Below are 27,817 nucleotides of genomic sequence, written 5' to 3' on the forward strand. Positions count from 1 at the left end.
GCTGAAAAGATGTAAGAGGAAAAATTGTGAAGTTCTTGTTAAAACAAGATCCTGCTTAGTCAGGTCTTATCTGCTTGATTGCTTCATGCTGATAACATGACAAGAACCAAAATAGTTAACTGTGAAGAATTTGCGTTGCACCAGATGCAAAGACAAAACTGATTAAATGTTGGTGTTTCCGACAAATCTGAACAATAAACTGTTTACTTTGCTTCTTGCAACACTTCAATAGTATGCCCAATTTTTTTTAAAAGTAACCATTTTTGTTCAAAAATATTTTTATAATGTGGTTTGCTTTGTAAAAAGTACACTAAATTTTTTGGAATTAGGACTGTGCATGTAAACTAATAGTCAGTTTCTGAAGTATTATTTTTCTTCCCTTGTAGATAAACAGCTCATTCAATATACTGCCTTTCCACTCCTTGCATTCCTTGATGGGAGTCCAGGTGCAACTGTTGAGGGTGGAAATTCCACATCTGAAACCATGTCCTCCCTAGACAAACCCTTAGAAGTGGATGAGCTTCTGGAAAGCAGCCTGGACCCTGAACCAACTCAAAGCAAGTTAGTGCGGCTGGAGCCACTGACTGAGGCGGAAGCTAGTGAAGCCACACTGTTTTATTTATGTGAACTTGCTCCTGCACCCATGGACACAGATATGCCATTCTTGGATAACTAACATAGCAGGAACTTTGTATATATTCATCAAAACAAACTATTTATTTAGGATATCATTTGGTATCTTTCTGGGTTTTTTGGTAAATACTTTGGTTAGTATAACCAGCTATTGTGGAATCTCTCGCCTATCCTTCTTCCCACAAACTGCTCTTTGAATATGTGTAAGTAGTTGTGTACTTATACAAGACATCATAGACATAGTATGACTTGGTATATGCAACTAAGTTACCAAACTTTTTAATTGCTGTCAAATATTTGGTATTTATAGAGAATACAAAATATCCCAGGTAATCAAAATTCATGTCAGAATGACCGTTGTTTTACACTCTTGGACTTTTTGGTTCTATGTATGATTGAGTAGAATAACTCTGTATTGTGTAGAACTCTGAATGTTTTCTGTATTTTGGTTTTCTATTTTTACAACCTTTTGTTTAAAAAACGTTTTGGGTTGGGGGGTGCATCAAGACCTGAGTTGAGCTGTATTTTTTCTGGTTGAATTGGGAACAAAGTGCCTGTTACCTAGTTGACTCTTTGGTTCTGCCTTAGTTTTCAGTGAGTGTGATCATACATGACAGGAGAGAAATGGAAGCTTTTATTTATTAAGACAGGAGCCACTTGCATGCATGAGTTCCAACCTGAACCATCCACTTTGATAAAATAAATGTTATCTAGGTGTGACTTTTGTTAGGGGTCATCTTTTACATTGTCTACACTTTGAGTCAATGCTTAGAACATGTTTTCAGATGAACTACTGTACATGAAGTAACTTTAATTCATGCTAGTGTATGCCATAAAAGACAGTCTTAGTTTTCAGTTTCAGAACAATTTTTTTTAAAACCAGTAATTGGGTAGGATAAATTTCAAGAGGTCAGGTCAGACTCTACATGAGCTATGTATCAAGTGAAAGATGTACACTTTACTACATTAACATGCTGAGATAGTAATAAAAATAGGTTGTTTTGATACCATTGAGCATGAAATATGCTGTTTTTATATACAAATACTGTGTTCATTGTTAAGTAGGGATCTTGTAGCATTTGAGTTAAACACCTGTTTTCAAGCTACTTGAATCAGGCAGAAAAAAAAATCAAATTCTCACCAGTTTTTGTGCATTGACTCATCTTCTCTACCACCAGTAAACAAATGTATTATAGACGTAGGGTACATCTGCTCAAGGATAAAATAGCATGGCTGGAGTTGAACTCATAGGGCTAAAAATTGGGCTTGGACTGGAGCCTATGCTCTGGGACCTTCCACTGAGCCTGAGTCAGCTGATTTGGCCAGCCATGGGGAGGGGGGTTATCCTTGTGTAGATGTAACCATAGTAACTGAGTATATTTTCATTAATGGAATTTGTAAAATGTATCTAGAAAGCTACTACTGTGTACTCATTCAGAAGGCATTATCCTATTCAAACAAGTACCTTTTGGGAAGCATAACAGTAAGTGCTCTTAATACATTATGACCTACTGGTAAATAAAAGTTCATATAGCACTTATTTTTTGACTAGCGGAGAGGAAACTAAGTCAACTAAAATGGAAGCAGCTTAGTATATAGCACACCTCACTATCAGAGGCCACTGGCTGTGTAGGTCTCTGGCTTCACCTGTTGAGGGTGCCTCTATTTGGTATATGTACTGTTGTACCACAGGAGAACTCACCTAGTAAACAATTTTGATGTTGTGGCATGAAAAGATGTGCTATTTAAACATTCTTAATGGGTTAGCTGAATTGCTAGTTTATCAAGTTAATTTCACTAAATACTGCTTAGAGCAGTGGTTCTCAGACTGGGGGTTGGGACCCCTCAGAAGGTCACAAGCTGTCAGCCTCTACCCCAAACCCATGATGTCAATGGATATTTGCCTGAGTAGAGAACTGAGTCTCTTGCTGTGGCAAGAGACCTGCATTTGAGCTAACAATGGGTGTTTGTAATACTATGAGACTCTATATTAAGCCAGTATGCACATGAAAGTTTTCAGCCTCCACTGAAATACAGCCACCTCTGTGTTTGAAGGAAGTAGCTCTTCAACAGCACACAACATTCCACTTTACATCCAGCATTTATAATTGTGTTAAATATATTAGTGTTTAATTTATAAGGGGGGGGGGGGGGGGAAGTTGTACCCAGGCTTGCTATGTGAAAGGGGTCACCAGTACAAAAGTTTGGGAACCACTGGCTTAGAGTATCTAATGAAAGGCAGACCCAGAAGAAACAATTGAATGGAAAAGTATATTGAGGGAGGTTAGACCATTTAAGAGATTTGTTTTAATTACACATATATTCCCCTCCTCCAAATATGGTAGAACCCCACCTGCAGTGTTCATTGCAACCCAGAGACTAGGCATGGCATGTTGAAGAGCTGCATGTGCTTAGTAGTTTTCACAGTGATCAGTGTTCAGGCTGTTCACTGCTCCTGCATAAGGTCACCTAACTTTGGGTGTGTTTATACTATCCCTTCTATTTAAAGAACTGAGTTCACAAACCATAAGAAGTGGTTAAAACCAAAGTTTGGGCACCTGTCCTCAAGGGATGATGTACAAGATGACATTTAATTCAAATGTAGTGAAGGTACAGACAGCTGGCTGAAATGCAACTCGGGTGTTCTCTTCATGTCCTTAATATTACTCAATGTATAACTAAAAAGCTTGAGGTAACTAGTGCAGGGAAGAAAACCCTTAGCTAATTAAGCTAGGTAGGAGTATAGAACCTGGAAGCAGTAAAGGAAAGACTGAAAAGTCATTCCAAATTAAAGGGAGTGCTGCCCCTTTGGTGCTAACTGTACTAGAAGGAACCAAATGAGCCCAATAAGTGTAGTCTAATAATAGTAAACATGAGTCAAGACATATTTGCTTCTGTCTTCAGTGGCTCAGGACTTAAACATTGTATGATTGAGGGTTAAGCTTTAACAATGCTCTATTTATACTTCCTTTAATCAGCAGCCCAGTTTGTTGCCACTATTTAATGTTAATTGTAGCTTGAATCACATACTTCATTATAAACCAAGTGTCAGATGGTGTCATCTGCCTATAGCCTTATCTGGGGTAGGAAGTTAACCACCCATGCAAATGTTGAGTGCAGGCAATTTGCACTATAGCAGTTTATCCCCATTGGGTGCAAGTCACACTACACTGGGGGCAGGAAAGGGGTGGAAACCCTCATGAACCCTGCTGTTGAAAAAGCTCTTCAGGTGCTATGAACTTTCTAAACACCAGTTTGTAGCACTTGTTTTACTCTAGTAGTTTAGTCTTCACTACAAACTGCATCCCCTGACTAATTTGTAGCCATCAGAAAATAAAACCACATCTTTATCTGAAGTTGTTTATTGATAGGTAATATGTTCAAAATGACTGTACACAGTATTGGCTTCAGCTGCCTCCAAATGTCACTGGCTCTAACTAACAAGTCAGTCTTACTTAGCCTATGCCAATGTGTTTGAGCAATTTAAAATAAAACTTTTATGAGATAAGAATTAGCTACATGAGACAGCAGTAGAAACACCATAGGGTAGTTTATATGATGACTGCTGAAGTACAGCTCTGGGTTCACTCCCAGTGAGATTGTCAGTCTCAACATAACCACCAGCAGAGCATACACACACCACAGCTTATTTAATTACAAAGCAGCAAGCACAATAGCATTTAAAAATTTTCAAGAACTGCACAAAACTATACAAGTTTTTTTTTTTAAATCAGCCCAACTAGTTAACTTGATGCCCACATCTATTTTCCAGGCACATGTCCACACCAGCAGAAACAGGTACCATAAGATATTAAAACAGATCAGTTTCTAATACCCTAAACTTAAAGATTAAATAATAATTTTGTAGAAGCCAGCTATAGAATGCAAGTCTCTAATGACTAACTTCAGTACTCCTTTTTCTCCAAACTTCTGATCATAAGCATTTGCTGTCACACCCAGCCGGTGCCTCATTATCCTTTGCAAACAAGCTTACTACTTTCCTTGCAACATCTCAGCTTGATTAGAGCCAGAGTATAATTTAGCAATATATAAAGTATTAAAGTATTTTTTAAAGACACAGGTTTACAATATACATCTGACTCCTGGGGCCAAATCTTCACAGCATGTTTATTTTGTGTGTGTCCTTTTGTCAGGAATAGGGCATGTCTAATACACTAGCTCCAAAGAGAATGTTCAGAGAAGTGTAGGTTCAAATTCCTTCAATTTAGCATTCAAGCTAAATACATTAATATATATATATATATATTACATAGTGAAAACAAGACAGAGCCAAAAGGCTGCAAGATATCAGACAGAAGTGTAACATGCACCGTTTGAATTGACCTAAATGCTCAATACTTACTGAAGGCTGACTTTGAAAACAAGGCAACACAAATTGTCAAAAGTAGCCCTAATTTGCTTAAAATTCCTCCTATAAAACCTGTTTTTAACTCCATCTAATTAAATAAAGTTCCAACCCAGTTGTTCTTGCACCCTTTGCTACTCACAGCGTTGGGGGAGGGAGGGGAATACAACAAACTAACTGATTTTACATCTACCTCACCCACAGCACTAAACCTAAAGTACTCCTATGAAAACCAATGGCATAGTAATTAATCACTGAGCTTGGCTAGAAAAGTCATTTAGTGAAATGGCAAGAGGACATGATCTAAAGGTAATCATGCAGAACAAGGCACGGTCTACTACATGGGCAGCAAGCATGCACATATTTACAACTGCATTTTAGTCTGGAATACTGTTAGTTTCAACAAGTGGTGAAATGAACTGAAGCGTTCAAAGGAGAAGCACAGCTCAGTCGAAGTCACGGTTTGTAAGAACCAGCGGAGCCACCAGAGTCCACACATACAGCACAATGCCAATCCAGCTGGAAGATATCTTCACCCAGACAGATGGCCATTTGCTAATCATCGTCTCATAGGAAGAGTCAGGACTGAAAAAGAAAAAAAGAAAAAATAAAGATAGTTACAGGGAGAGTCACTTACCTGTGATTTTTGTTCTCTGAAGGTAGACTGGTGTAATAGATTACCACTGTGCCTCAGGCTCATGATAGGTTGGGTTTGATTTAGCTCAAAGTTTTAAACCCCTAGAATACCTTCCCTGTTCTTCAGGAAGCACCAGCAAGCCTGCATGACAATTCCATTACCAATAACTGCTTTTTCCCTGTTCCTTTCAAACGTAGACTGATTCATTAGTGGTTATTGATTATTACTGATTTAAAGAACTGGGGGATTGTAAGATTTAGTTCAAGAATCAGCATTATAGAATCAGGGTTATTACGTTCAATGTCTATTTGGGAACCTGGGCGTGCACACCGGAGATAAAACTTTGCTATACCCACAGTGTAACTACTTTTATTAGCTCAATTAGCAAAGACAAAAAAGCTCCAAACCACATAAAAAGATAGCAAAAATATAATTAAGGTGATATCTTAACCATTCCTCACACATAAGATCATATATTTACACCCTTCCTTGGGGATCTGGTGGTAAGAGGCAAGGGTCCAGCCCTCTAACCTGGCATACCAAACAAGTCTGATGGTCCACGTCTCCCTCTTACATAGTGATCTCACCTATTATGGGACCGAGGGGCTGTCATGAATAGTCATACAAATGCCCAGCCTCCCTTGTCCATATTTACTAATAATGTTGGAGTATCTTTACCCTATAGGTTAGCATATTATTAATTTCAACTAATTATAGAAGTCAATTCCTTGCCAAGGCAAATTCGCAGATAAAGGATTTGCGAACATATCCTAAAAGCCTAGTATCAGTTCAATGTTCTTGTGGTTACCTAGCATAAACTTTCCCCATGTGCCAAATGTAATATCTTGGCATTACTGTAATGAACAATAGGCATAGTCTCAGATTAAGTTGTCTCAAAAATAAAGAATCTGATCCCTGTAATTATAAACAAACTACAAATAAACTTCAAAACGTCAACTGCGCACAGAGCTCTATTCGGCTTCCCTACAAATCTCCTGAATGGGAAAAGATCTGAGGCTAACAACCATCTTCTGACTGAGTTTGCCATTACACCATCTTGGAGTTGTAGACCTGAAGAACTATTATGATCATGATCATCCAGTTATTTAATTATATGTTATTTAACCATATTATGATCATCCAGTTATTTAAATACAGTTCTCTGACATTTTCTCAACAACAAAATGTCAAAAAAAACCTGTCTGCTGGAACATTTAGGGGCTAGGTGCACAACAGTTAATCAGAAAAGTGTTTTTACATCAACATTTATGGTGAAGAGTTTCAACAGCACAGACATGAAAAAATTAACGGAATGATTAGAGTGAAATTCTGAAAAATCCTCCTGGCAAGAGTCTATGATAACTATAAACCCACCTTATTATGAAGTCACTATTGCAGGTAGTTAGAGGTTTTTGAGACCACCAATTGAAAAAGATAAGTCCACCTTCTGGGTGGTAACATCTAACGGCAAGGTCCAGGGATGCCAAACAGACAGTGAAATTGGATAATACTTTCTCTACTTTGCCTCTCATTAGAAGGTTGGGAAGAACACCCATCAGCTACACTCAGTACTTCGGAAGTGGCAGTCTGCTGTATTCAGAGTGCAATCCTACACCCGCACCATCTGGTCTACGATTAGATAAAGGAGCTTGGATATCAGATCCTCAAGGATCAAAGTTACAAGAAACCCCATGATACCCGCCCTAGTTATTTGACCTTTCCAATTTCTATGAAAATCTTAGAATTCCTATGGACAAAAGTGGGAACCTTAAGCCCCCTGAAGATGGGTCAGCTTTTTCTTCCTTCTCCTTTGTGGAGAAAAAGAAATAGTACCCGAGGAGTACCTCCAGATTCTACTTTGATTTCCTAGGTAGCAAGAATCAGCAGTCTTGGTATCCCATTCAGAGGGATTCCTCTTAAGAATAGCATTCAAATGCCTCAAGGCACTACAAGCCTGTTTTAAACAGACCACTTCATGGGAAGCTCTTGATAACTCAGATTAAGCTAGTCTCCTTTACTCTTCAAAGCACTCAGTGCCAACTTAGATTTACTGAAAAAAACTTCAAGGGAAGACAGCAAAGTGCTTGCCCAAGGTATTGACAGCCTGGGACAACATCTTCATGTGTACTTTCTATCATCCTCAAGATGCAAATAATACCAGTTATGTTGGTCAGGTACAGATATTTTCGAATTGTACACTGAGCTACGTTTTGAAACCCCTCAGAAGCTTTCCTAAACTAAAAAATTCCAAAGAAACAAGACAGAATACAAAACAACCAGCAACAATAAAAAATAGAAAATCAACAGAAGCAGTGCATAAGTCTAGACACATGGGGCAAACATAGCCCAGCTTTCAAATCTAAGTTAAGAAAATTAGAAATAAAAATGAAGAATGTCAGTGGAGTGTAAGATAACACAACAGGCTAGTCAAACAACTGCAAAAATGAACCAGGCACAAAAGCAATTGTAGCTACAAGGAACTTGTGATCATACTTGTGGACAGACAAGACCTGAATGGTATTTACTGGCTGTGAAACAACAATCATGCAGGATGACTTTTGCCCTTTTCAAAAGGTGTTCCAAAGATGCTGAACACTTTGGGGTAAGTCAAATCAAACCCATAATGACTCAGAAGCAACAGATCCAGAGTGGGACTATACTGAAAGTTATTTTCTTTAGAATTTTTTTTTTTTGAAGTTTCTCTTTGCTGTTCTTGCACAATCCTAGTTATTGCTTCTACATTATATTGGCCGATCCCGTTGATGGAATTACTGCCCCATAATTCACAATTATATTTATATATATATATATATATATATATATATATATATATATATATATATATATATATATATATATACACACACATATACATATACACACACATATACATATACACACACACACACACCCTTTGCAATGAAATTTCAGAATACATACAATTATTTCACTGTGCAGATATCTATAGTCTTCCTGATTCTGTCGGTCTCTTTTCCTACTCTTTTCCCTAGCATTAAATTTATGTTTGTGTATGTTTGTGTTTTTTCTTTTTTCTTTTTAAACACTCGCACCCACCCACACCTTTTTGAGTTCTGAGTATTCTGTGAAACCCAAGACAAACATTTAGCCATAATCCCACATAACGGTCTACAATTTAATTGGTTTGTTTTTAAACAAAAAATTCCTTTTGTTCAAAATAGACCCTTTAATAGTTTCCTATATGTTATAATGAACTCTGTGAGTTGGTCACAAGTTAAATGTGGCTCTACCATCCTTATTCAGGTAGTACCTTACTCCAATAGAAGTTCCATTGATCTAATGGGACTACTCCACTTAACTGAGGTTGGCAGAACCTCACCCTTAACAATGATGACCATTGCCATTAAATAAGAGCTTAGTTTTTAGCTACAAATTCATTTCATACATAGCAATAAATGCTATCCCTTGAGAATTCCTGTCACACCGGTACATGTACTAAAGGATGCATCTCTTTTGAGACATCTGAAAATATAACTTGAATCCCAAAAACTGTAGTATCTTGCGCATTCATTACTAGTACAACATCTCAAGTGTGTGTACCTGTACCAGTTGGTGAGGGTCATCATGATATACAATGAGGCCAGGAAAAGCATGAAGTGAAAGAAGGAATAACTGTAAGTAACTCCATCCCTTTCATTATCTACAGCACGGTGGCTATCATCTCCATCATCCAAAGAGCCATCACTTCTGGGTACCCCATCTTCTATCAGTGTTGATTCATCATTGGTTAGCGTCAGTTTGTTAACCTGGCTGTTACTGGATGTCCGGATGCTGTATTTCAGGGGAATGAATACAAATAAAAATAAAATTGTAGTAATCTGATCATTAGCAGTAGCACAAGTCACTTAAATCCCAATTAATTCATCTCACCTTGAATACAGAACACACAGCAAAAACAGAATAAGTCCTACAATTCCTTGTGCATCCCACCACTGGACAACCTGACCTTGGCTTGGAATGGTGGTGATGTTGTAGCCAATTATGCGCAGCAAGCTTGGATTGCACTTCCTTTCTGAGTTGGGAAGGAGATTACATTAGAAATTAAACAAAACAAGAACAGGGTAAATGGTTATGGAAAATATTTTTATTTCCACACTGAACACACAGTAATACAAGGCATTTTCATGTCCAACGTAAATGCAAAAGTTTTGAAAGTTCAGAACTTTGTGAAACAAAAAAATGACTTAAAGATCATGGATAGGACAAAAAAAAGTAAAGCAAGCTAGTGATAATTATGTCACGTCAATACAAGATAGGTGTTAGAGGAGACAAGGAAATATTCTGAAGTTAACGTTTCTTCATTTAAAAGATGCATGAAGTGTTTTACTGATCCTGTTCCATTCCTTTACTGAACTGTGGCAAAAATACACTGCATTTTCTTCAGAATTCCTAATATTTTACACCACCAGCAGCCAAACACGACAGTCATTTAGGGGTTGTTTACACAGAGCAGCAATATTCATGTATGCTAAGGGGGGGGTGCGATTTCTGAAGTGCAAGAACATTAATAGATCTGTGTAGACCCTCCTGACGTGCATTAAAAGTTCCCTAGTGCACTTTAACATGTTTACTCTATGTCACACTATGTTAAAACGCACTAGGGAACTTTTAATACATGCCAGCAGGGTCTACACAGATCTATTTGTGCGCTTTAGAAATCACACTTTCGTGGTGCGCATTCCTGCTCTGTTTAGACTAGCCCTTAGACTACACAATGAATACTAACCAGTATTACCTCAAATACACTCACTTTGAAGATTTAAGCTACGTGAAAGAATGCTATAAATGTTTTTAAAAGCTCAACTATATATACTAAGTTACCAAACTGCAGTGAGCACTGATAAAACACAGAAGAGAGAAACCTAAGTGAATATGTGCTCCTACTTTCCTGTAATTATTGCAGTTATAGCCCATGGCTAGTGTCTCCGAATGGCACCAACATAGATGAAGCATAAAGTAATACCTATAGTTAAGGATGCATAAGCCTTACATTCTAAAAAGTCATGGGTTTTTTTGTCTGTTTGTCTTTTATCCTGAAGGCTAATATTTGGCAGATTTTCAAATCTGTTTTCTGCAGTGGAATTTTTGAATGTTTGAGCAGAGTTCAGTTGTTTCAAATTGAAAAGAGCATAAACCCCCTGCATTTATCCATTAATATAAAAAAATGACACTTCTTTTAAACAGCTGTAGCACCCAAGTAGGAACTTAAAAATTTACCAGGGAGAGAGGCCATCTAGTGTTCTCGTAAAATTTTGCAATTTATGTAAGTTCTAGAGGTTTGGGTTTGTTTTTAAAAGAATTTTCCTATGTACACAAACAAACAATGTCATATGATCTCTTAACAGTTAGCCAAAGATCTCTGTTTTTTTGAGAGAAAGAATAGGAACATCTGTAGTGAGTCCTGCATCCTTCCACACAATAAAGCATAGATACATATGAAAGAAGACAAACTGAAGAAAATAAGACTCCTTCGGAGCTAAGGTATAGAAAGTTGTGCATGGACTGAGACAAGGGTCCTGCCTCTGACTATACATATTGCACAATACTGCGTTTTAATGCTATCTAGCAAAGAGTTGAACATGGTAGAATTTTTGTTTCTTGTTTTTCTTTTAAGAACACTAGGAAATTCCATACATACTCTCCCTTCCTTCACATCACATTAAAAGAACATTAAGGTTGCAAAATGAAGTTCCGGGAAGTCGAGAAATGAAAAAGCCCTGAACAATCTTAACTGCCCTTACGCATGATAGTCTTTCATTACATGTTCATATACTATTTAATCCACAAGGCAACATATGTACTTACTTTGCAGCAAAGGAGATTCAGTTTTAGGAAAAGCTTTCTAACTGTAAAGGATAGTTAAGTACTAGAAAAAGTTACCTAGAGAGGTCCAAGACTCCCTATTTATGAATATGTTAGAAAAACACCTGAGAAGGCTGGTGTAGGTATATTTTATCCTACTTCAGTGCAGAGGGATGGACCCATTCCAACCTTACATTTCTATGCAATGGGTCCCCCAAATATATGAGAAATATAAGTTAAGGTTTTTGGTGTATGTAGGCAGGAAGAGAAGACTATGATAGAGAATATTTTCTTCTTAGTCTAGAATTTTCTTCCTGTCATTTACCATTTTGAACAGCTTTACAAAGAAGCTACTTTATCTTTACAAAGAATATAACCTTTTTTTAAAAAAAAAAATTAAGTCTGCCAAGCTTACCTGGTTCATTGGTCATAGCTGACCAGGTTAGATACATTGTATAAATTGTGATCACTGAGGACTGCAACAAACCAGATCTTGGCTGAGATTCCTATATGCAAGAAACATGGAGAAAACTAAATTGGGCAGCTGACAAAATGTCCACGGTTAAAATGTTAGCTAGAGAGATGCTTCTGGGTTAAAAAAAACCCAAACATTCACTGAATAACATAGCATACCTGGATCTTAGGCAGAATTGACATTACAGAGGCGCCAATACACAGCAACATATTAACACTGATGAATGCCTTATTTTCGGAGCAGTCTTCTGGACGAGTGTAATAAACATAAAACAAGACAACAGCAACCAGAGACAGCAGGTAATTTAGAGCTGTAGCTGACAGCAGAGCTGTGAAGGGAGACAAACAAGACAGTTAAATTTGCTTAAAAGAAGGATACGTTACTAGCTTTAAAGAATATTTTATGATTGTGCTGCTATATTAAGAATCCACAAAATTGTATCAGATAATGGTTATGGACACATTTAAAACACTGAAACTTAAAGAAAAATGTTTTAAAAATTTAAATTAGATACATTCTTTAGGGTAGGGATAATTTTTTACATTGTTTGAATAGCACCTAGCACAATGGGGCCCCACTTCTGCCTGATGCCTCAAGGCACTATCATAAAGACAAATACCACAATCAATGAGACACTTGAGGCTTTAGTTATGCTCCAACACTTCAACTAGGTATTTGTACAGGCTTCTTTACCAAGGAGTTGGTTAAAGCAAGATAGGCAAACCTGTAGCAATGTATCTACATTTAATTTAATTAACAGCACTGTCCCCAAATAAAAATCAATAAAATCTGAACCTGTGGAGAGGAATTTATAAGCAGCTTATTTCTCAATACACTTATTCAACATATCTTTTGTAGAATTATGTAGGTTTACAAGAATCTGTTAAATCACATTTTCAAAAAGCAGACTTGCCAGGCAAACAGAAAACTAGCCAACTAGGCCATTTTTTGCCTCCTGAAATAAACTAAATCATAAGTTTTATGATCACCTATTACAATCTCATTACTCCAGTGCAGTGATTTTAACTGTCTCCTCTATTTTGCCCCACTCACCATACATACCCAAATAGGCAAAAAGGAAAGATCTTACAGAAAAAAAAATTAGTTGTGATAATTAGGGTGACCATATTTCTCTATGCTGAATACAGGACACCTGGTAAAATTACTCATATTGAAGTGAGATCAACAGTAATCAATCAAAACTATGCAGTACAAACGTTCAAATTAACATCAAGTTGACTGAGCCCGTGTTAAAAAGAAATACTGCATAGTTGGATTTTTTTTTATTTACCTTATCTTTAAGGCCTTAGGGTTCACACAGGGAGGACACACACACACACACACACACACACACACAAGGAGAGGTGACACACCCACACTCCCGGACACCTCTCTGGGGGATGGGGGAGTGGGCAGTACCACGCAGAGTCACATGCCCCCCTCCAGATTTCTACTGGAGTTCACACCAGAATGTGGCCAGCAGCAGCCTTTTGGCAATGTGCGGGAGGGAAGGAACGCTGCTTCCAGCCACAGGGGAGCGGGGGAGGGATGACCTGGCCCGTGTTTGCAGAGCTCATCTCTTCCCCCCCACCCCACTCCCCTGTGGCTGGAAGCAGCTTGTCCCTTCCTGCCCACATAAAAATGGGATCTCTCGTCACTCTAATGATAATGTTTATTATCAATAGGGAGCAGCTATAGCCTGCTTTATTTTTATAGTCACTAAACAGAACAGTGAAGTGTTAAAAGTCAAGGCTTGTGAATTAAAAAAGCACTATAAAGTTTAATAGTTAACATTAACCTCTGCAACAATGTAGATTTATTTTAGGTTACATTTGATTACTGAGAAGTTTTTTGGTACCAGGTAAAAATCCAGATATAGCATAAATAATAGGGCTGGAATTTATGGAATGAGAGAAAATGCTGTTTATGAAAGCAGAATCTCTTCTGTACATTACATTCCTGGCAAAATGGCATTATATACTACACTGGTACATCTCACCTCCATTAGGTTTTCAAAATGCACACCGAAATGGTATAAAAGTTCTGTTACCTGCATACCAACATCTTGAATTTCCTTCCTCCATTTTTTCAACCCAAGATTCATTCCAAGAGTGAGCAAAGTCAATAAGCAAGACCAGCTGAATAAGAATGAAGCAGAAGGCCCCAGCCATGCCGACATAAAACCACACTGTAAAGAAAAATCAGATGCAATCCATTCAGAGCAATGGAAGTTTTACCGCTCAATCTTGGGGGGGGGGGGGGGGGGGGGGAACCAATAGTGAGAAAGAGGGTTTGCAGCTACATTTAAAAGAGGTTTATTTTTAAGTAAGTTATAACTGCATCACATACAATAAGATGTAATTCAGTGCTATCTTACCAGTCGTAAATGGTCCCTCTGGGATGAAAAAAGCTCCAACATTAATTGCTACTGCTATAGCAAATTTGAAGAACCAGAATCTAAAGAAGAAATCAAAAACAAAAAGACATCAAGGGATTTAGGGTAAAAAAAAAACTTTAATCTGTGTTTGTGCTCACATAACTGATGTATTTTCTAAGCATTCAAAAGAGCACAATTTAGATGAAAGTTAATGATTTGAAATAACAGGATTTAAAGTTTGCCTATTTTAGCTTTCTTCAAATACATAATCTTTGCTTCCTTGTTTGTGCACATCTGAGAAATGTATTCATTAACTACTCCTGCAAAACACAGGAGATACTTTAATTTAGTGAGCAGTATCTTTTGTAGTGAGGTAAAGAGAAGCATCAAGAAGGGAAAAGTTTAGACTAGGCAGTTTTTGTTCTTACTCCCGAGGGTACATACACAGCTTCTGAGTGATGTCAGTTCAAACTCCTGTTCTGATGCCCCACCCATAGTACCATACAGTTGAATCCAGGGTGGATAAAAATTACAATGTTCTTAATTAAAAAAAAAAATCCACTTTTATTTGATTCCCTTTTTTAAGGTGTTGTTTTTTTTTTATTTACACACTGCTAGTTTTGGTGGGGGTGCAGGGACGGGGGGTTAACACTGTCTTGCCATTTTATAATCTTAAATTGCTAAAGTGGATGTTTTGTACTTGTTTCCTAGACTCCTAATCTAGACAGTTCTATTCTACCCCATAGGCTCCATGTTGGCGGCCCACTCCCCCCACCCCCACTAGCTCCCATTGATGGTCTCCCTCTCTAGGCTTCTCATCCCAATCCCCCCACCCAATCTCCCTGACCAACCAGTTCCAATCATCCCCTCACTCCACCTCATGAAATCTGTCTTCACCCGAAATGGCCCTTAGTTCCAGTTCCCTTCCCCTCTTGGCTCCCAGGACAGAAAGTCTCCCTGCTCTCAGTTTCTGTGCCCACAACCAGCAATAGCAACTGTAGGGAGAGTTCTTCTCAGCCCCTGCAGACCTGGAGTGGAAGGGAGCATGCTCAGTGCAGATGGAATCAGAAGAATTTAGCTGCCAAACCAGCAAGTCTCTCCTGAGCATACACAAGCAGATTTTTGAAAGGCTTGTAATTTAGCTATATTTCAGTATTTCCCCTTCACAGGTACAGCAAAAGGTACATCTAACCACATAGAAAACTGCCCTCCAAATTCCAAGCCCCTACTCCAAAGCAAGGAGGGACTAGATCTTCTCAACAAAATGGCTGTAAAACATTGTTTTGCGTGTGTGTGTGTGTGTGTGTGCGCGTGTTTCCCTAATCTTGTTCTCAGAACTGGCTGACCACTTTTGCTAAATTTTCTTTAAAAATTCAGCCTCAGGTAGACACCCAGCATGGAAAATTTCAGTCTGAATAGTCAAAGCTGGGCAAAGTTATAAAATCCTGTCTCCAGTTTGTTATAATAGGAAGTGTTCGGCAACCTTAACTATAGGTGGTACTACCAGTTCCATCTATAAAAAATTAATATAGCTCAAAAGATAAAGCAGTTGGGGTTCTTAAGTAGTATGGTAACATACATAATAATACAGAGATATATGTCCAGTAACACATACAAAGCAACATACACATACAAAGCAATGACATCAGAGGTAAAAATCTAGTTGAGTTGTTCTTCACCTTTCCATGATGAGATTCTCTGACACCCCAGCTTGAGAGAACATGATCCAGTTCTATAGAGGAATAAATTTCAATTTGGGGGGATTTTTTTTAACATTATCAAACTGAGTGGGGGAGGAGCACATAGAAGGAGAGGGGCTCTATTTGAGTTTTAAAAGCAGGCAAAGCTTATTTTAAAATCTGGATGGTTCAGTGCACTAATCACACAATCTATAATGCATTAGTTCCAGTTTCTGTATCCATGTGATGAGTTTGATTTCCTCCTCAACAACTTGGAAGAATAACCTTAATAAAGGAAGAATAGGTCCAAGCTTTGCATAAATAACATGCTTAATTCTAGATCCTTTTCAGATTACCTAAAAGCTTAGAGTACCTATATGTACCTACCTGGTTTAACTTTGGGGAAGAATACTATATTCCTACAATCTAAAATTGCTAAGCATTCCAAGGATTACTGCTGGTTTACACAGAGGCTGCTGGAGTTCTGTAGGCTTTTCATAGAATATTAGGGTTGGAAGGGACCTTGGGAGGTCATCTAGTCCAACCCCCTGCTCAAAGCAGGACCAATCCCCAGACAGATTTTTACCCCAGTTCCCTAAATGGCCCCCTCAAGGATTGAACTCACAACCCTGGGTTTAGCAGGCCAATGCTCAAACCACTGAGCTATCCTTTTGTTTTGATTACGCTGATAAAAACAGGAACTGCAGAGATAGTACTCATTTTGCAGTTATGAATTTACACAAATAAAGTAACTGTCCCACTAGATATTGTTTGATGGCTCCAACTTGTACACAAGTGTGGAAAAATTGACAGATATGTATGGGTAAATACAAGGTCTCTGTTCTGCAGTACAGTCTTGCTGTCACTAATTTAAAGAGCATTGTTGAAGATACATGCATAATTGCAAAATTAAAGACATGATTTACATGCAACTACCCTTAATGGGTACCACTGAAGACACCACTGCTTTTGGCAGAGATGTTTAAAACTACATTACTACATAATTTTTCAGTAATAACAAAACAGTTAAACCCTCTAGATATGTTTGCCTTGTGCCCAGAATCTTGCTAGACTAACTCTGACAGGCTACCAAGAGGAGTAAATTCCAGTGGTAGGACTGAAACAAGACAGCAACTGATCTGACACTTCAGCCCCAGGAGCAGGCAACATGAGCCTCCAGGACAAAGACATCTGCCACAACAAGTTATTTGAGAAGTGGTCTCTTAGGTTAAAAGGTTTCACACCATGCAGAATTTGTATATATTTTTAATAAGAAAAGTGCTTTAAAAAAAAAAAAAAAGCACTGTTAAAAGGTGTCCTTTTCAATTTCATCTATGCCAGAAGATGATATATGTGCAAGAAAGATGACAGCTCAAGGGATGCAACAGGTGTTGGCACTCCTAAGTACCTATACCACAGTGTGAGTTTGCCATAATTAGTATGCAAAATCAAAGATGCTAAATCATCACCTGGCATGGTGGATACTTCCTCCTCTTGCTTATATAAAAGGCATGCTGCAAAAGCCATTTATTTTAGAGAGGTTTGAGGATATGGTCCAAGAATGATGGGAAGCAGAAAGATTTTTGTACATGGCTGGCTTAGTTGAATTATTGTTTATGTTTCATTGTTGTTCATATTTGCTTTTTAATGCAGAGGGTATTACTCTGACCATTGCATTTACAATATAGAACCTAGAACCTGTATAGGTGTCTTTTTATTATTTAAATCTAAACAAACAAACAAAAACAAGTGGTCGTGGTCTGTCTAAACTGCTTTTCCCCGTGCAGCATGGGAATGCAATTCTGTACAGCTTTATTAATTTCAGGAGATTTATACAATGAAGTCCAAATTGTCAAAGTGAGCTCAGTAGAACCCAAGCAGCCAATCCCTGGAGATTGCCAAGTCTTTCCTATTTTAATGAATCACTCTTTCCATATTATGTGGTTCTTTGTGGGTAACAGCAGGTGAATCTTCATCTTCTGCGATATAAACATCTTGAAAACACTCTGTTCAGCAGCTATCACTATGGGTGCTAACAGTTTGCACTGTAGAAACTAGAACATGGCTCAAAACACATAAGACAATGACAGCAGTTTGGATTCCACTGTTTTAACAACTATACTGTCCACAAGCGGAGCCATGGAAAGACCTCCAATAGAATCAGCCAGCTTCTCAAAGAACTAGTATTTTACAATTATGTTTGGTTAGGTTATCCTAGATATGAATATAATAAAACATGGGGGAAAAACCATCTGGAAGTTCAAAAAGTACAAAATAATTTCTCTCTACCAAAAAAAGGAAGAAGAGAAAGAATAACAGACTTGTTATTGAACGGGGTGGAAACAACTTTAATTTTAAGACGACTTTGAACAGAATCATAGAATATCAGGGTTGGAAGGGACCTCAGGAGGTCATCTAGTCCAACCCCCTGCTCAAAGCAGGACCAATCCCCAGACAGATTTTTGCCCCAAATCCCTAAACGGCCCCCTCAAGGGCTGAACTCACAACCCCGGCCAATACTCAAACCACTGAGCTATCCCTCCCCTACAGATCTTCCATAACTGTAATTCAAATTCTGAAAGTAAGCTTTTACAACTGAAGGGGTGTGTTCACGTTCATCTCCCTCCTCCCTCACTTCCTTAAAATATTTCATTTGGCCTGCATTATACTTCCATCTGCTAAAGAATTCCTTTTTCATATCACAGTCGATCTCATTGGAGTGTTTACCTAATACTTATTATTTTCACAAATAGCTATATCATACATACACACCAAACAGTCACAGTTGTTGTTCTCATATCTTACCCATTGTGCACTGCTGCTCTTGGATCATTGCTGCTCTTTACTTTGATCATCAACAAGGAGAACAGAAGGAAGAACATGGCCATACCAAAGCACACACGGTACACTGCTTTGTATCCGACTAAGACATCACAATTCACATGACCATGCACACCAGGAATAGTTGTTCCAATCCCTCCATCACAAAATCCAGGAATCTATGATTAACACAAAATGTTTCAATGATCTCTTAGATGCTTCTGATGAAGAAATACATATTTTTCATTTTATTAATAAAAATATACATCACTTAATTCTGTAAAATTATTTACACCACAATACATCACTTAAAAATACAACATTGCATAGCTGCATGAATTATGCAAACAGGTAGTCCACTAAACAGATTAGGTTTGCTTTAAAAACAATTAATTTAATGTGTGGGTTAAAATTATATAACAAACTTATTAAAATCACACACACACAACCAAGAGAATTCAAACAACACAACTGAGCCATCATCAATTTTTTGGGACTCACAAGGGAACTTAAGTTCCATTTGCTGGTCTGAAACAACACTAATAACAGCCCCAGAGTCGCGTACATTTCTGATGACAACAACTATTATGATGGTAATGAAACAAAACAAAAGGCAGACATTCTTAGGTCTATTTGGACACACGAAAAATAAAAGCCTCCAAAAAGGCACTGCAGTCAATTAAGAGCAAAGTACCAGGGACAACTACAAAAATATAGCTGATAGTGGCTGTTTCTGTCCATATCAGGATATTAGCCAGAACTCTTTAAAGTCTGATGTACTGTAAACCACACTTTACAAGGCCATACTATATCTTTCCCAAGTGGTTAAAATGGCTTTCCCCAAGTTCTAAAGTGGTTACTCTCCCATAGCATAAAGAGCATTTACAAACACTTTGATTTTAACAAAGGACAAGACCACAAGATACACTCCTTAACCCACATCAGATGTGTAACATTTAATTGGGAAAATTAAGATTCAACAAAATGAAGGATACTAGGATCGATTAAGTATTTAAATGGTCAGTGGTCCCCAAACTTTTGAGGGTCACGCCCCCCTTACCCCTATCCGCAACATGGATGAAGTAAGGAGGCTGAGGCTGGGGTCGCAGCTAGGGGTGGGTCTGGGGCCACAGCCAAGGCTGGGGATGGAGCCACAGCCAGGCTGCGGGGGGGGCCAGCACCTGGGCCCGCAGCCAGGTTCGGCTCCACTCCCAGCCTTGGCCGGGAATGGAGTCACGGCCTGCGGCTGGGGTGGGGCCAGGTGCAGGGCTCAATGGTGCTCCCTCCCCAATTCCCCGGGGGGGCTGGCCCGGGCCCCACCATGCCCCCAGATGTTCCATCACACACACCCCGGAGCAGGGGGAGGGGTGGCCCAGTTTGGGGACCTCTGATGTAATTACAGCAGTCTGTTCAATACATGACTAGCAAGCCATATTAGAAAAGTCACAATTCTTTTAATCAGTTGAATTAACTGCAGTACAAATTACTGATTCCCATTAGCAAAAAATGTGTCACCTAAGAAAAATGTGTCACTAAGAAAAATGATTTCACCTTATATATTCTCAGATTTAAAAGCTAAAATTTAGCAAGTAGAACACAATGAAATCAGAAAATGTATTATTCTACATACAAATGTGTTGTGTTGGAGCAGCTCTTGGACCTAAGTAGTAATTCAAGAGACTAAACTTTACTTCTGAAGGCTGCTGCTTATATGACAACTGCATACCAATTAACACTGCCCTTCTTCCAAGATTCAGCTGCTTATACTTAAACAGAACTTGTAAGATTATCTGATGACTCCAAATAATATTACAAGCATGTTTACTAGTAGCAATGCAAGTACTTCACATCATGAAGCATGACACCATGAAAGTATGTAACTGTTAACTATTTTGCAACATCTGTTCTACCAAAACACGAAAGCAGAAAAATAATGACCTTCTTCAGCTGTTCCTCCATTCCTGGCATTAGCATGACACAGGCAACACTCACTCCAAGGAGCAAGATGAAAGCATAAATCAGCCTAGTTATGGTGGAGTTGTTTCCACTGGGGCAGCATCGGCACAGCAGACATGGGGCACTGCCACATAAACATGGTATCTGGAGGAAAGATAGATTATAGAACAGTTTACTTTAAACAATTATGAGCTGTTTATTACGTTATTCAAAGATTTACGCAGGATGTGTGGATTTTTAGTGATGGAAAAATCTAGCCCACCTCCTTATCAATGCAAGATCATTCCCTATAGCATGTTACATTGTTTTGTCTAGCCCAGTGAATGTTCCAAGGAATTAGGTTTCTACACTAAAACCTACCATTGCAAATGTTAAAGTCTGCATCAATGCACAAGGCAGATTACTTCTGTTTTTCCAAGGACACTAGTTAACTTATTTGGGGGAAAGTTCACAGGTTTGCGGTTATTTTGGTGCAGAGGGAGCCCTAAATGTTGCACCATGGTCAGTTCTTATTTAGCTAAGGAAATCTCTGCCTGTGAAATCTGTTTAACATTTTGCTGTTCTAGGGTTTTTTTATTTATATACTCAGATATTTTAGGGAAGGACTGTCAGTTTCTATATGCCTGTACATTAAAGTTTAAGGGCTATTCATGCCAGTTACTGAGATTTCTCAGCACCTCTGTAATAGAAATAAAATGGTCCAATCCTTCTGTTAAAAAAATATTGCTTATTGACGGAGTTTGGCAGCTATTCAAACCAAGACACATCAGGTAATTCCCAATTACTTGATTAACTTGCACAATAAGGATTCAAAAATCCAAGAGTAAAACAAAAATGGAACACACACATATAATTAGTTCATATCTAGCAAGTATTTTCAGTTGTACAGTATTCCTTTCTACCTTTGCAGATATCTTGAGAAAGTGTTATATTTGAGGACAAAATAACTCACTCATTGCTCTAGCACATCTGGATGCAGTTTGCTCTTAAATAGGAAAATATGTATTATTTCATTGTAAACCTATAACATTTTTGTCTCTTAGCAGCGTTCTCCCACCCACAGATTGCATTAAATGTGGTTGGGACTGCACAAGTGAATGTCAATCAGATAACAATTGAAAGGAATATCTAGGAATATGGATCACCCCAAGATATTTTCTTTTTAAATGTAGTTTTCTTCATAATTTAGTTAAAAGGGAATAACGTATTGTTTTATTCTATGGTAGGTAGTGCGGGTGGGTGATTAATATCTAAACTTTGGTGGTCATGTAGTTTTCAGTGGAAATGTTAGGCTACCGATATCAGAATCGCTCAATGCTAGCTCAGTGTTTCCTGTGGTCTTGTAGTCATCCCCAATCGTTTTTACCCTCTTCATCTGTATTTGCTGTTCTTCAAGGTTGGAGCAGCCAAGAGCTATCCCAGTACTCTACTAGAGAAACACTTTTCAGAGTATAAATAAAGCCACGGAAGGAGAGCTACAGCACTTAGAGAGCACAATCCTAGTCCATTTCCCCTCCACTTCCGCACATAAAAGGCTGCAATAATCTTTTGCTTCTGCTATTGATTTTTCCACTAAAATCTACATCTCAAGATGTGTTTGGGCGGATGGCAGGCAACAGACTGGTAACTATGATAGGGTATGACAAACACTGGCTTAGGCTATATAGCCACCACTTGATGCTCTAACATAGATCTTAACCTTTCCCTACACGATGCTCCAAAACCAACTTGTTCCTCAAACAACACCCATAACCCAGATTATTTTTTCCATATCCGAGTCATTTGCACCGAATCCTTTTTCCAAGATTTTTGGCTGCTGCTGGGCCGAATGGGGGCTTGGCAGAGAAGGAATTGCTTCACCAGCTGCTGCTAGGGACTCGCTGCAGGGACTATCTGTGCAAGAATTACTGCTCTGATGAAGCCCTGCGTCATAAGCAGGGATCCTAGAAATCAATTCCATGGAAAAAAGTGGAATTTGTGTTTGTACAGAGATCTTTAGTTTTCACATTTTGTGAAAAAATAAAAACATTAATTATTAACTAAATTTTACTGAAAGTACCAGTGTCACTTATTCAATGTGTGCAACCTCCACTTCTTGTGGTTGACTTTTGAATGCACTTTAAATTTACAGTGGAACCCCATTTAGCTGATCTAATTGGAACTGGGGCCAGATCGGATAATCAAAAATTGAGATAATCAGGAGAATTGGCAAAGAGCTTTCTTTCCCTTATTTTAAGATGGGATGGGGCTCCGACTGACTGCCCGAGCCCCAGATACTGCCAGCTCTATGCGGCTGATGTTTCAGTTAATACAGAGAGATGGATAATGGACACTTGGATAAATGGAGTTCTACTATATACCAAGAAAACATTGCGTTCAACCGATACCTATACATATTGTGGCACGGGGAACTAAAGTTCAGCTATTCATTTTAATCACAGAAAAACACGGATTTTAATTGGAGAATTTTGGGCTTTTTATCACAGAAAACTAGGATCCTTTGTCATAAGTTACTCACACAGTGCTCAAGTGACTGCTGCAGCTTGCTCCTAAGAATGCAAAAGTGTAAAGCAGTAGCATATATAAAGAACAATTTTCTCTTTGTCCCTGGGTCCTAATGCCTGACTATCACACAGGCAGATGCTTTCTTTTTTTTTTAAATCGTGACTTTTGGCCACAACCTCACTCTGAAAAATCACGTCCTGACATTGTTCATGCTTGCATCCATGGCAGTTACACATGCACATCACAGAACAAGAGATTCCTAGGCACACTACTCATACACATTACAGTAGAATCTCAGAGTTATGAGCACCTTGGGAACGGATATTTTCATAACTCTGAAATGTTCATAACTTTGAACAAAATGTTTTGGTTGTTCTTTCAAGAAGTTTACAACTGAACATTAACTTAATACAGCTTTACTATGCAGAAGAAAAATGCTGCTTTCCCTTTTTTAGTTGTTTACATTTAACAGTACTGTACTTGCTTGGGGGGGGGGGGAAAGGAAGGGAAGCGGGGAGTGTCTCTGCTGCTGCCTGATTGCATATTTCTGGTTTCAAATGAGGTGTGTGGTTGACTGGTCAGTTCGCAACTCTGTATTTGTAACTCTTAGGTTCTACTGTATTTATTGTTGTAGCATCATAGTACCTGTGAAACCCAGTCATGAACCAGGACTGCACTGTGCTAGGTACTGTATAAACAGAACAAAAAGACTGTCCCTACCTCAAAGAACTTACAATCTATGTATAAGACAAGAGACTCCGGATGGATACAGACAAACCAACGGGGGAATACAAGGAAACAGCGAGACAATACTGGTCAGCATAATAGGCAGTGGTCTTAGCATAACAGCAGCCTAAGCACTGTCAAGTTTTTTGCAGGCACCACGGTAAAGGAGAATTTTAAGAAGGGATTTGAAGAGGGATATAATGAGTTAGTTTTGCAGCCATTTACAGGGAGCTCGTCCCAAGTGTGAAAGGGAGCATGGGAGAAAATATGAAGGTGCTTGTTTGAAAATTTAACAAGCAGGCAATGGAGGTTGGCATCATTGGTCAATCAGCAGTGGGAGCCGACCTTTTGAAACTGAATAAGAGGAAACAGGGAGGGTAGGGATAGGCTGTGAAGGGCCTTGAAAGTGAAGACATGCAAATTATGTGTTTATAATAGAGATCATATTACAATTGCTTCTTAAGGCCACTCTATTTCAGGGAAATACAACAAAAAGGAATTCATTGGCCATTAGCAGTTTTTAGCAAGTAAATGTGTTTGTGCAAATTGAGCAGGCAAAGTATCTGCTTCATGTACCGAATTCCACTCATAACTGGGAAGAAAGTATCAACAAATGAGCTAACTCGTTACCATTTGCATCATTTTATGATATGTAGTAAGAATGCCCTAAATTTAGGATTAAAATAATTTTTGTCCATGGCACACAGCTATGATTCATTCTGCAATTACCATACTTCAAGTGAACTCAGTCACAACTCAATTTAGTCATTGTGGTGGACATGGAGCTGCTCTGTAACAATTTATGTATACTGTATGTTGATCTGGTTATTGGAATGTTTACCATATGACAATATGCGGTTAAATATTGGGATGTTTACTATATGACTATCTGGGTTAAATCAACAGGGCTGTTGCGAAACTAACAGGAAAGCGAAACAATGACTCTCCCTCAACAAACACAGAGGATTGTTCCAGGACAATGGGAGAGCCATTGGCCAGACAACTGAACTGACCTCCCATTCAGGCCCACCAAACTGATTTTGGACAGCAGGGCCAAAAAGCCCAGGAACTAAGAGTCCAAAGAACTCTGGATAGATAAAAAGTGATTCTCTAAGGAGGGAGGCAGCTGTTCGGGAGCTGTTCAGAGGAACAAAAACAAACATCCAGGACCTGCTGAAATATCTGAAGAAGTTAGGTCTTGGACCCACAAGAGGATGATATGGCTTTAAGTAACAGACATGTATGCAGACTGCTTACTGTTTTAAAAGTATTTTCTTCTTGTTATGCTTTGTTCCTACAGTTAAGTTTGAACAATACGTTTGTTTAAAAGGCTGTCTGGTTAACCTATTCACATGCTCCTGAAGGAGAGAGCCTCACGTTCTTACTCAGGCCTTGTCTACACTATTGCGGAAAGCTGACCTATGTTACGTTACTCCAGCTACGTGAATAATGTAGCTGGAGTTGACGTAGCTTAGGTCGACTTACTGCGGTGTCTACACCGCACTGCGTCGAAGGGAGACGCTCTCCCGTCGACTCTACTGGAACGAGAAGATTAAGGTGAGTACCAGAGTAGACCAGAGAGCGCTCTGCGGTCAATTCAGTGGGTCTTCATTAGACCGGCTAAATCGACCCCTGCTGCATCGATCACAGCAGAGTCAATCTAAGTCTAGACATGACCTCAGTCAGACATGCTGGTCAGCAGGTTGATTCACAGGGTACACTAGCCCGAGACTTGGTCTAAAAGTGGGAGAAATTTGTGATTCTACCACAGGAGAGGAAAAACCAGGAGGCAAGACATCAAAAGGTCTCACAGAGACCAGAGAGAGGTACAGCTAACCCTGTAACTTTAACAAGACATCATACACTGCATGCAGAGAGTGCACAGGGGTCACTTTCTACATACACTTATCTAAATATCCTGGCCTTGTTAGAGCTAGAATTCAGAGGTCAGAAAGGCTGAGTCTACACTGTGAAAATAAGTTGTTAGCAAATGTGAATTAAAGCATGATTTATGTTAGTAACACCATTAGCGGCTAATATAGTCATTTTTAAAACAGTGTTGCCCAAGGGTTAAGCAGGACCACGTAGCGTATTTTTAAACATGACTATGTCTAATCATGTCACCATCTCTAAGCTGTTTAGCACATTAACACGTGAGTTAACATTTTCTAACACTTCATTTTTCTACTGCACACACTTAAAAAGGATCTCTGTGCCTTGTTAGAAATATATAACGTATATATATAATATAACAATATATTTACACCTACATCAGCAAGAAAGCTTACATTTATTAATTTAACAATTCTATGATTACCATACCAATTTAACAAGAAATTAGAAAATTAAAGTTTCTACTTTCCTTAACTAATCCTGAATAAGGGAGACCCACTATTGATTTTTGCATCATGATAGTGCGCTGCGCATGCAAGCATGAGTGAGATAATTAATGGCAGATCAGTTAATTGTAAATGGATTTTACTAAACGACCAACAAATGTCCTACAAGAATCTCATTACAGTTACTGTATTTCCCTCACTTCACTTTCATTAGCTTTATTTTTAAACTTAGCAGATATATTTACTTTTTTCAGAAGACAGAATGAAATGGAATTCTGTACATCACATTTTTTTTTAAAACCAATGGTATTTCATTCAAAACAAGGTGCAAATTTTTTTTAAATGCACCTAAGTTACTCAGGACACTAAGTCCCATTGATTTTTAAAAACGTTTACCCAAGATCTCCAAAACCGCTCTTTTCCCCTATTCTACCTATTTGCACAGCAACTAAATCGCAGTGGTACACAGCATGACTTCAAGATAATTAGCAAGCTGGTGATATCTTAAGGAAAAAAAAGCTTTCCCACGCAGAGAAGTTGTAATAGTTCATGTATTTTTCCACTGAGTTTTTAAGTCTTAAGTAGAGCTGTTTTTAAGTAGCATATTTTTAAGTAATCAGGATTAATTTCTGGCACCTAACAATGCTCAGTGTGATGGTGACATCATTGTAGACTGTGCTGCAGTAACCAAAGTGTCTTGGTGAGAGAGAAGATGCTACAGAGGATGCAGCTGCTGCTAAGTGAGCCATGAGGAAAGACTAGACATGTCTAATTTCAATAAGATGGAGGTAGCATTTTTGCAGGGTACCCACAGTAAGGGTGAAGAACACTGTGAAACTCAATACTGGGATCAGTTACATTTTCACTATTTTTGCAGATCTGAAGAAAAGCCAGCACATTTTCCTGGGCAGTAAATGTTCCTATTTCCTGACAAGCGGCATCACCGGCCAGGGCAGTTAGGCTGAGACCCAAGCCGACGGGGTCGGCATGTGGCCAGCCTGACACGCCGAGTTAAGCCGTTTCCCTGTGTTGAGGGCGGCAGCGAGGGAGACGATCCGGAGTAACGAGGAGGACTGAAAGGGAAGTGTAACGGCGGAGCAGGGAGCGCGGCCCTGCAGCGACACGCGGCTCCGCTGGGGCGGTAGCGCCGCTTTCGGGAATTAAATCCCGCCTGGGCAAAGCCCCGGCAAAGGCTCCGTGGGGACCATTGGGCGGGAGCTCGGGGCCAGGCGCGGCTCGCGGAGGCAGAACTGGAGGCCCCCGCAGAGGCCGGGGATTGCCGGGGCCCAGACACCGCGCTCTACCCGCCCCCACGTTACCCAGCTCGCCATGGAGCACAGGCCCAGGACGCCCCCCATCTCCCAGGCGGGCGGCGGACTCCGGCGCGTTAAAGATGGAGGCGGCTCCCGAGTCCCGCAGCTTCTTCTTCAGTCAGCTTGTTGTTTACCCTCCAGACGGGCACT

General features: G+C 39.1%; 2 protein-coding genes across 2 annotated transcripts in view; one reads left to right on the plus strand and one right to left on the minus strand.

Annotated features, from left to right (window-relative positions):
* Positions 1-1,353, plus strand: part of HSF2 (heat shock transcription factor 2) — a 38,855-nt gene extending 37,502 nt beyond the window's left edge. Inside the window, exon 13 of the mRNA XM_065400589.1 lies at positions 387-1,353. Within this exon, the coding sequence (XP_065256661.1) occupies positions 387-676 (290 nt within the window). The 3' untranslated portion in view covers positions 677-1,353. The remainder of the gene's footprint in view (positions 1-386) is intronic.
* A 2,626-nt stretch (positions 1,354-3,979) lies between these two features.
* On the minus strand, positions 3,980-27,817 carry SERINC1 (serine incorporator 1). Its single transcript, XM_065400599.1, has 10 exons — positions 27,674-27,817; positions 20,767-20,928; positions 18,814-19,007; positions 14,330-14,409; positions 14,003-14,140; positions 12,111-12,280; positions 11,893-11,983; positions 9,546-9,687; positions 9,216-9,446; positions 3,980-5,584 (listed from the first exon to the last, which is right to left on the minus strand). The coding sequence occupies exons 1-10, from the start codon at positions 27,710-27,712 to the stop codon at positions 5,446-5,448; spliced, it is 1,386 nt and encodes a 461-aa protein (XP_065256671.1). The 5' UTR covers positions 27,713-27,817; the 3' UTR covers positions 3,980-5,445.

This window comes from Emys orbicularis, chromosome 3, assembly GCF_028017835.1.
Source record: "Emys orbicularis isolate rEmyOrb1 chromosome 3, rEmyOrb1.hap1, whole genome shotgun sequence".
In the NCBI taxonomy this organism is placed as follows: domain Eukaryota; kingdom Metazoa; phylum Chordata; order Testudines; family Emydidae; genus Emys; species Emys orbicularis.

Excerpts from the sequence above, each read along its gene's own strand:
- SERINC1 (XM_065400599.1), bottom strand. The coding sequence starts at position 27,712 with ATGGGGGGCGTCCTGGGCCTGTGCTCCATGGCGAGCTGG. Across the intron at positions 11,984-12,110 it reads CAATTCTGCCTAAGATCCAG|GAATCTCAGCCAAGATCTGG; the intron begins GTATGCTATGTT and ends TCTTGCATATAG. Across the intron at positions 9,447-9,545 it reads CTGTGTGTTCTGTATTCAAG|CATCCGGACATCCAGTAACA; the intron begins GTGAGATGAATT and ends CCTGAAATACAG.